Source organism: Leptonychotes weddellii, chromosome 3 (genome assembly GCF_054177405.1).
Source record: "Leptonychotes weddellii isolate Sample4059 chromosome 3, ASM5417740v2, whole genome shotgun sequence".
NCBI lineage: Eukaryota > Metazoa > Chordata > Mammalia > Carnivora > Phocidae > Leptonychotes > Leptonychotes weddellii.
The window spans coordinates 13,763,047-13,773,573 of NC_138371.1; the positions used below are offsets into that span (position 1 = coordinate 13,763,047).

At 39.8% G+C, this 10,527-nt stretch overlaps 1 protein-coding gene across 2 annotated transcripts in view; it reads left to right on the forward strand.

The window, feature by feature from the left end:
- The window catches only part of FARSB (phenylalanyl-tRNA synthetase subunit beta), a 65,247-nt gene that overhangs the window by 45,851 nt on the left and 8,869 nt on the right, over window positions 1–10,527 (forward strand). For both annotated transcript variants that reach the window (XM_081813508.1, XM_081813509.1), the window contains one exon: window positions 3,891–4,046. In XM_081813508.1, coding sequence (XP_081669634.1) covers window positions 3,891–4,046 — 156 coding nt within the window. The remainder of the gene's footprint in view (window positions 1–3,890; window positions 4,047–10,527) is intronic.

The following is a 10,527-nucleotide window of genomic DNA, read 5'->3' on the forward strand; positions in this document are numbered from 1 at the left end:
CTTGTTTTTGGCATGAAATTTAAATAGTTCTTACTTTGTGGCATGCAGTGAGTGAACTTCCTGTGATGTAATGTGGTCCCTCAGTGCAAAATATGAGGAAATGAGAATTTTACTATATCTAGCAGTTTCTCCAAGGATGAATGGGTGGAACTGCATATGTGGTTATTTCCTCCTTTAATTCAGTTCGGCTACAGCAAAGGGAATATCTTAGCGAGATGGGAGGAAGCAAGTCTAGAGGGAGTGGTAACGCTTGGGAAATGTGGAAAAAAATGGCCAATCAGTGACGGGAGTTGGAGGGGCTGCCTAAATAGCTTAATTCTTACAGTGGGTTTAGTACAAGGCCCTACAAATCTGCGGCTTTTCTTAAAAATATTGCGGAATCGAATCCAGGAATACATAGCTCATTTGTGTATGTGTGTTATGCAAACATCCTGAAACCTTTCTTGAATAGAGTACAATTTAAGTCCTGTATTTTTTATTGTAAGTTCATCATTGTAATTATCAGAATCACTCAACTTGTTCTAAATTCTAAGTCTTTAAACCAGATGTTGCTCCTCTTATCAGAAAGGTAAGTTTTATGTAGTTTGGAGATCAGGAAAGAAGTATTCCAAGGCACAAAGGTTACCAAAATAAAGCTTCCAGTTTATGTTGCTAAGCTGTCTGAATGTTGGCATTACTGTTGGTCTCTTCTCTCCCAGCAAAAATGGAACAACAAAGTAGTTTGAATACATGTTTGTATATTAAAGTGGAAGCATGTGACCCCAACAAATGGGTACCATATGGCAAAGATACCCAGGAGCAAATCAGTAATATGAAAGGGATAATTTAGTTCTGTTTCATTTCATTTTTTCCCTTCAGGGAGTGTGCGTGTATATGCGAGCATGTGTGTGTGTTCCTCCGGAGAAATCAAGCCCCTCATTTGAGTTTATGCATGTGGTTGGTTTAGTGAGGTTTTATGCCTGCCTGGTTTTAATATTAATCTTTATTCTTACACCTTCCATTAGAGCATTTAGACACCAGATTTCCTTATTCTTGCAAGTGGAAATGAGAGAGAGTGACAGTGGTACAGAACTCCCTTTCCTACATCAGTGGGCTCTTGTGCTGACTTAGAATGTGGCCCACTGGCTGGGCCTGGTCTTGTGTAATAGCTTTATGTGTGTGTTTACCCCCCTCTCCAGGCTTTGTTCATTTATTCAGAAATTAATTGTTGAGGGCTTAGTCTGTGCAGGCCCGGAGCTGGCTTTGACCGTATCCCTCCAGGAATACCTAGAGCCAAGGGCCTTGAATGTAGAAGGCACTAAGAAATGTTACAAGGCTTATTTCTCTACATGTGTTCAGTCAGAAGTTTCACCCCGAACACACTTTCCATGAATTACAATATTGTTGAATGCTAGAAACTTTAGTTTAAGGACTTCAAAAATAAAACACTTGAGAATACTAAAATATGTGTCCTATCAAAACCATTTCAAGATTGTACATCTTTGACTATATTAAGTAGGTGTATATCTGTCCATAAGTTTGCTCTTATTTGTTTTCATCTAAGTCCTTCAGGGATTTTCTCCTCTAAATCCTTTAGAGAGGGGCACCTGGGTGGCTCGGATGGTTGAGCGTCTGCCTTCAGCTCAGGTCATGATCCCAGGATCCCTGGGATCGAGCCCCACATCGGGCTCCTGGCTCAGCAGGGAGCTTGCTTCTCCCTCTCCCCCTGCTCATGCTCTCTCTCTATCTCTATCTCTATCTCTGTGTCTCAAATGAATAAATAAAATCTTAAAAAAAAAAAATCCTTTAGAGACTTAGGGATTTCCAGTGTTTAGTAAAAGAACATGTGTTCTAGAGCCAAATGATACTGGTCCATTTCTGCTTTTATAACTTATTAGCTATGCAATTAATTACAGTTAGCTCTAGCTAGTTGACTTGACCCTGGGCAAAATCTTTCTGAGCCTTTGTTTCTCCATCTTACTTTTCCTATCCTATTTTATAGGGATGATAAAACTCACTTTACATGATTGTCTTGAAAATTAAATAAGATTATAGATAGAATGATAGGTGCTAAGTACCTAGCACATAGTAGATAATCAGTTGTTAGTTTCACTTTTTGCCCCATTTATGTGCTCCCTTTTATATTACTTTAGTAGTATGGTGTCTTAAAATACCCGTGTTTTATTTGGATATCTGGAAGGTAAAAGACATTTTATATTTTGTCAATGGAAATGGCTATGGGAATAAATCTGTGGGAGAACTTTTGCTCAGCACATGCTAATATAAAGTAGATTATTTTTAGTTCCCCCCAGATATTATTTTGTAATTCTTTCTGTAATTTGAACAGCAAAATGAAGTCCATATTCATTCAGTATTTGTGTCGGAGCAGTCGTCTCCTTTGGAATTAAAGGGCCACAAGTGTATATATCTGTTAAGATTAAATGCTCACTCTTGAGTTTGAGTTTACCTTTATACGCTATACACTTTTTTTTTTTTTAAAGATTTTATTTATTTATTTGAGAGAGAGAATGAGAGACAGAGAGCATGAGAGGGAGGAAGGTCAGAGGGAGAAGCAGACTCCCTGCCCAGCAGGGAGCCCGATGCGGGACTCGATCCCGGGACTCCAGGATCATGACCTGAGCCGAAGGCAGTCGCTTAACCAACTGAGCCACCCAGGCGCCCTACACTTTTTTTTGAAAAGGAGTTTTAATAAAGTTTCAGATCTTTGTAACCATAACTACAAGATACAAAATAGCTCTGTCATGACCAAAACCCTCCTGTCACATTTTTCCCCCCCATCTAACCCCAGGCAACCACCGTCTGTTCTCTGTTGCTATTGTTTTGCCTTTTCCAGAATGTCCAAAAAATGCACTTATATGTAGTCTTTTGAGACTGGCTTCTTTCATTCAGTAGAACGCCCTTGAGATTCATTCAAGATGTCAAGTCTGTTAATAGTTTGTTCCTTTTTGTTGCTGAGTAGTATTCATTCCACTGTGTGGATGAACCACAGTTTGTTTATCCAATCACCGGCAGGGTTCTTTTGGATTGCTGCATGTCTGTCTTAAAATAGTACATTTTGGGGCGCCTGGGTGGCTCAGTTGGTTGAGCGACTGCCTTCGGCTTGGGTCATGATCCTGGAGTCCCGGGATCGAGTCCCGCAACGGGCTCCCTGCTCGGCGGGGAGTCTGCTTCTCCCTCTCCCGCTCCCCCCTCTTGTGCTCTTTCTCTCTCTCACTCTCTCTCTCAGATAAATAAATAAAATCTTTAAAAAAAAAAAAAGTACATTCTGTAAGTTCTGATTTTCAAAGTAGAATAATACCTAATAATCAAGGAACAATTGGAAAATAGATGAGACTTAGAAAAAAATGATCTCTGCTCAAATATAACCTCTGTTGACATTTAGGTATATTTCTCTTGTCTTTTTCCTGTTTGTAGAGGTTTTTTTTGTTTTTTGGGGTTTTTTTTAGCTTATTTTTACATTGGTGTGATTCTTACCTTCCTATTGTAATTGTATTGTAATTGTGAGGAGTATCTGTGTATATGGTTTAAGAAGATTGTAAAGCAAATATTACTGCGGCCATCCAAACTAATAGAATATTGCCAGTATCTTAAACTTCTTGTAAGGCTCTTCCCCATCATATCACTTCCCTTAGAGTAATCACTGTCCTAACTTTTGTGATAGTTATTCCCTTCTTCACTTCATGGTTTCCCAACCTGTGTGTGTTCTTTAAACGATATAATTTAATTTTGACTTTTTTTGAACTTAATGGTCTCTCTCTCTCTCTTTTTTTCCAATTTACTATAAGTATTTGCTCTAGCTCTTAAGTTTCATAAAGATGCATTTTAGGCCCATAGTACTTTCTTAAGTAATGGTCACCGTGGCCTTGTGGCCAATTCTTTTATTTTTTCAGATGTAGGTGCAAGAAACTACAGGCATCTCTGTGCTGTTTATTACAACAAGAATCCTGGGTTCGAGATAATCCATGGGCTACTGGACAGAATCATGCAGTTGCTTAATGTGCCTCCTGGTGAAAAGAAGGGCGGATATGTGATCAAAGCATCAGAAGGTAAGACTGATCAGCCGAATCCAGAGTTAGTGATAATGTCATGAAGAGTCCAGGCCCTATTTTTGATAGTTTTTTCGGTTTGATTGGGGTGGGGAGGTGGGAAATAGAACTTCATTTCATTTAATTGTTAGTATTTTCCAGAAAACATTGCTTTTCCCTGCAGCATCTTAGGAAAATGCTTGTAGAGTCTTCTAGTTTTGCACAAAATACTTCTGTTTCAGCCGAGTGTGGTAGCCCCTAGTTATTGGCACCATCAAGCCCCTAGCCCCATGGTGAGACTTCTGAACTCAGGAGTCCAAACTGGAAGCTGGGAGAACCTAACCTGATGATGTGCACTCAGAAGCTGCCCGTCTGGAGCCTTTACGGCAAAAGAAAAACCTGACAAGTTATCCTGAGAGACTTCACATGTTAATCAAGTCCTAAGGTTGACTGAGGAAAAGTGAGATTCCTCCTGTATGAAAGCCCAAGGGCAGTAAGATGCGTTGGGGAGTTTCAGTTAGGCTAACCAGACGGAGTCTCTATACTACTGATGCGCCTGGGTTCTCCTGATGGGAGGCATTCTGGAGTATCCCTGTAGTTTGAATCTGAGTTTGTTTTATTAGACTAGAGATCGAGAAGAAACTTGAAATATTTGACCACTTGTTCCTACTGCTTGCCTGACAATTTTTTATTATTTGGCCTCTTAAATTTCTAACAGAACATTCATTTTTTTAAAAAGTGTTATTTGGCAGTTACGTATAGTGGAAGGAAGCAAGGCAGGCCACATGAGCAAAGACGAATATGACGGCATATGTGGCCTAGTGCAGTTTGGTTTGACTATATGGTGAGGAGGAAGCTTAGGACTATATTTAGCATCCTGGATGCTAGAATAAGGGATTTTAGCTAATAGAAAAATACTGAAGCGGGTTTTTTTTTTTTTTTTTTAAAGCAAGTAAGTGAAATAACTTAGATCTGTGAGTCCAAGGGATTAATCTGGCAGCAGTATGGGGGGTGGGTAGCATAGAGAGTAGAGGTAAAGAGGATGGTTGGAAGGTATTGGGGTGTGTACACTGTGATAGAGTATACACTAAACTATAGTAGTGAGGATGTGGACTTGAAACTTGAACTTCAGTGTTGGGCGTAGCTATTCCAAGAAGACTGATTTAAGAAACTTCTGAAAGGTAGGAGCTACAGCACTTAGCATTTGGAACATTTCATGGTATATGCCGCTTGGAACTTTTATAATAACAGCTAGTATGTGTTGATCTTTTTAAAAGTCAGATTTTTATAATTCTAAACCTATGGCAGTATTTAAATCCTTTATTATTTTGGTGCTAAAATATGTAGTGCTTCGTACTTAATTTCTCTGATATGTAGGTATCCGTTTTGGTTTGGAGTTGTTTTTTTTTTTTAATTAGAAAATGCATTCATGTGGTTGTAAATCTTTATGTTCAGTGTTTTAGACCACGTTGTTACTATATTTTGATTTAGTATGAGGACAGAGTCAATATTCTGTTCCCTTTTGAATTTATTTAGGCTTTCATAGTAAAATATTCTAATGTTTTAAAGTTTTGACGCCTATGAAATATCCTAAATTTATGAATTTGAAAGGCTTTGATATAACCTCTTTATGTATATGGGTGGCCTGGACCAGTACATATTTCAGTATATCTAAACTGGCTATTTTGGGAAAATAAAACAGGGTATTTACTTCTAGTGTCCCTATCACCAGCATGAGCCACATCTTTTTTTTTTTTTTTTTAAGTGCTTTCTATAAGAGCCATCAAGCCAAAGAGAATTACTGTCATTCTAAATAATAGTTCCTCATTTCTCGTAGGCATTTCTAAGTCTATTTTGATTAATGACAAATATGGTCTTCTTTTATGGTTAAAGAAATCAACACTTAAAGTAAGTGGTTTGTCAGAGTAAGTCAGTAGCAAAGCTGGTATTCATCTAAAATTTCACATATATATTATATAGATCATATAGGTATACATAGATATCTCCTAGGTAAATATGTGTAAACACAGGAATTTGGTAGTTGGAGTGTGTTTAGCTACATCATTTCTACCGATTTACTGTTATTTTGCATATAGCTTTTTCTGCAAAGAGAAGGTCTTGAGAGTATCAAAAAGAATAGAAGCAGATTAAGAGCTACCATTTCCTACCATTCTTGATTACTGAGTTGTCTTCTGTTACTCTGGCATATGGTTTACTTTTTAATAATTAAAAATCCCTGGTGGCTTTGCATTTATAATTGAGCTAAGTCTGTTCACCAGAGATTCCTGCTAATGTCAGTTCATTGGCAGTTATACCTAATTTCTTCTGTCTTTTCTAATGAACACCACCGACTTCCTTTTGTGCTGTGCTGTTTGGTGGTAGTGATGAGTGGAACAGAATTTGATTCCCCTTTGAGAAATGTGGCTCTGTCCATTGTGAGAGAAATCTGGAAGCTCATTTGATCCATCATTGCATCGATCCCAAGCGTTCTGTTGACATTGGATGTAACCTTGTTTAGATGAAGGCAGCAGCTCTCTGCAGCCTTGAGGAGTCTGTGCTGGAGCATGCTTGGCTCACGATTGCGGCCAGACTTAGAAGCCACAGTCGCTTAGTCTTACAGTTTTCACTCGCTGAGCACCTTTGCATTTAACGTAGCGTGAGATAGAACATGGAGTTGATGATCGAATAAGGGCAGTTAAGTGGGAGGGAGGAAAAAAACCTTTAACGTTTTAGCAGACTGTAGAGCCTTTGAGGGTTTCAGAAGGGTTCAGCTCAGTGTTTTAATGGCATTTGGTCAGATTATTGCAGCATATATATGCCTTCCCCCCTCCCCCAAGCTTCTTCCCTTTTGTGGTTTGTTGCAAACTAAATTATGTATGTCAGAATGCATTTATTCTTTTCAGAAACCACTTTTGGGCAAGAAAAAAATCTCAACGTTTTTGTGTTTAGGACAGTTATGTGGTTGCTGGGCATATCAGTGGCAAAAATAATTTCTTGTAGGAGGTGGTAGGCTTTGTGTGCAGTTGGCTGCATTGACTTTAGTTTGTAATTTTTCCCCTTTTTAAATTTTTTTTACCGAGTTCAGTTTTGTTTTATTTACAATTCTCCAGAAAACTTCAGTTTAACTTGAGACAAGATCCCTGAGAGAGAGACAGGTTTTACAGCTTTTAGTTTTGACCATTCTAGTTTTCATGCTACTCAGAATTCATCTTGTGAAATGAACAATAACCATGTAAGTAATATGCACATTTTACCCTGCACCATATGTACCCCTACTGGTTATTTAGATACCTTCTGTTACAGCAACACCTAATGATCATTGACTTGACCTGTAGGTCATGACCTTTTCCTCTTTTAGGACACCTGTGAAGGCTTTCAGATGCTAAAAAAATACGGGTGAAACTGTGAGGGTTTTCCTAGTCTTCACACTGGTTTTTAGTGTAACTTGAGCTTGGAAATATATGAGAAGATCTGTTGAACAACTTGTTGAAATAAAGGTGTTCCATTTATGGTTTGACTTACACAAATGTTCTGGACTCGAATAAAGGCGGGGGAGATCCATATGATGTGTCCACACTTAGTTACCACCAACAAAGGCATCACTCTCCTAAGGCATCAAGTTTAAAAGAAAAAAGGTTTACATGTTTTTAAGCTTCCAGACTTTACTACCCTGCGTAAAAACAGTACTTATTCCTCTGCTTTTCTGCTTTTTCGTGTTTCAGGCAAGCCTTCAGATACGGTTTTTGTTACCTTCTTGGAAGGGATTAAACAACTCAAACCAGTTTTGCAGCAGCCGTGATCCCCACGCAGGGAGCAGCCCTGTACCGGGCGCCACGGTGTTTGACGCTCGAGCCGTTAATATGCGGTTCACTTAGCCCTGTGGTTTTGTTTGTTTTTGCCTCCTTCTCTTCTGACTCCTGTTCGTTTCACTTTGTGTGTGTGTGTGTGGGGGGGGGTACTTACTTGATGTTCCAGTACTCAGCAGATTGCAGTGACCCTCCACTTGGATGACTCCGCTCCATTTCCCATCTGATACATGTTGTAGTAACTGTTTCTCAACTTGCTTTTATTGTCTCTCCCCTAGGGAACCTTTTTAGACTTTTTCTAATTGCCCCCTACATATTATGTACTTTATGTATAGCTGTGCTTCATACATAAAAAGAGTAAGTATGAACCTTCTTAAAATTGAAGGTTAGGGTGCCTGGGTGGCTCAGTTGGTTAAGCGACTGCCTTCGGCTCAGGTCATGATCCTGGAGTCCCGGGATTGAGTCCCACATCGGGCTCCCTGCTCTGCAGGGGGTCTGCTTCTCCCTCTGCCCTCTTCCCTCTCATGCTCTCTGTCTCTCATTCTCTCTCTCTCAAATAAATAAATAAAATCTTTAAAAAAAAAAAATTGAAGGTTAAAAATAAAGTTCTAGGGCGCCTGGGTGGCTCAGTCGGTAAGCGTCTGCCTTCCACTCAGGTCATGATCCCAGGGTCCTGGGATCGAGTCCCACATCGGGCTCCCTCCTCGGCGGGAAGCCTGCTCTCCGTCTCCCACTCCCGCTGCTTGTGTTCCTGCTCTCGCTGTCTCTGTCTCTGTCAAATAAATAAATAAAATCTTTAAAAAAAATTAAAAAAAAATAAAGTTCTAACTTAAAAGTTAAATTGTATCTACTGAATAACTTTTCATGTTTATTTACTTATACAAATTATAGTGTGTCAAATTATATATGCCAGTTAATCACATTTTGTCATTTAAAACCTTTTTTCAGCAAAAGTAAAACAACTGAAATAAATTTCTTAATCATTAGTGAATTTACCTTTTTCTTGAGAGAAAATAGCTGGTAGTCAGATATTGTCATGGTTTCTTCTTTTTGGCACATGATGTAATTAATGGTGTGATGAATAACTTTTCGAATTAGAAACTTTCTTTTTCTCAAAGCCTGAGCCATCACAGAAGCTCTTGGAGTCCGACGTGAACGGCATCCCCGGGGCAGCGGACAGCAGCCTCTGCGCATGTGCGGGCCATTCGTGAGCTGTAGCGTCTTCAGTCAGAGTCCCAGCCGTCCATTGCCGTGGTTTTGTACTCACTGGCCTTGCGTACACTTGCTTTCTCCTCCGTGTCCGTGCTGCCCCTGTGACGCCCAAGACAGCCTAGTGAGGGGAGCTGAGTACCGAGGAGCGAGATGGTCACGTTGGGCTCGGCTTTGGAGGGCCACAAACAATTGTAATTTATAAGGTTTTTTTCACACCTTTTCTGCCCCCAAGAACTAGTATTGAGCATGGAGGCTGTAAATGCATGCAGTCTTGGGAGTTACTTAAATTCAGCTCTTTATAGTGGGCAAAAAGACTTTGTCACCCTGTACTCCTCTCCTTCGTGCGTCCCAGCTAGAACCTGGCTTCTATAGAAAAGGTCATGGCCCAAATACAAAGAAATTCATTTTTAGCTTTCAGGTGCCCAGATGCCGAAAATTTAGAGGATTTTTAGGGTGACTTTTACTATTCCATTTTCATCTTATGTTTAAGATGATTCTACTTTCCTCGGGTAGTAGCACGTTTACACATTGGTCACACTTGGGTGGCACCTGGTTTTGGCACATGGGTGTTGTCCGGTGAATTCCTAGGGAATGATGCATTCTGGCAAACTAAATTTCCACCCTCTCAGTGGCCAATCCAGAAGATTAAAACAATGGATGGATGGATAGGTGGGTGGGTAGGTGGGTAGAAAAGAGGTGAACATAATGAATAAATCCCTAGGTGGGGCTAATGTGGAGTAGTTAGCCGAACACATGGCCATTCAGAATAAAGGCCTATTTCCCTGGAGCACTTAACTCTGCCTTTGATACAAACTTCTGTGTTCTTTAAGCCATTGGTATTTGGAGTTTTCTTTTCTCAAAGATAAAACCAATCCTAACTTACAAGTTATATTTTAATTTCTACCTGCCTGAACTCCTCGGCAGAATTGAGTGCTGTCCAGCTTTAAGATTATGGAACCAAGTTTCAAGCTAACTTCTAAGTCATTTTAAAATTAACTCCTAGTAAAATCATTTTTTCTTTCTCTCAGTTGTTGTATCCCTTTACTTTAGACTTTTGAGCACAATTTTGATGACTCACTCTCCTGTCCACATATGGAGTGGTTTCATTTCCGCCACCTTCCTGGATATTCGTCTTGTGGACACACTTGTGTCTTGTTGCCTTGAAGGCTGTTGTTGCTCACCACTGGCATTTCTTTCCAGTGTGCGTTTTTTTTTGTTTTTTTTTTTTAAGATTTTATTTATCTGACAGAGAGTGCACAAGCAGGGGAGGGGCAGAGGGAGAGGGAGAAGCAGACTCCTTGCTGAGCAGGGAGCCCAATGCGGGGCTCGATCCCAGGACCCCGGGATCATGACCTGAGCCGAAGGCAGACACTTAACCGACAGAGCCACCCAGGTACCCCATGTATGCATATATTTAGATAGGTTGTTTCCTTCTTTTTTTTTTTTTAAAGATTTTATTTATTTATTTGACAGAGAGAGACACA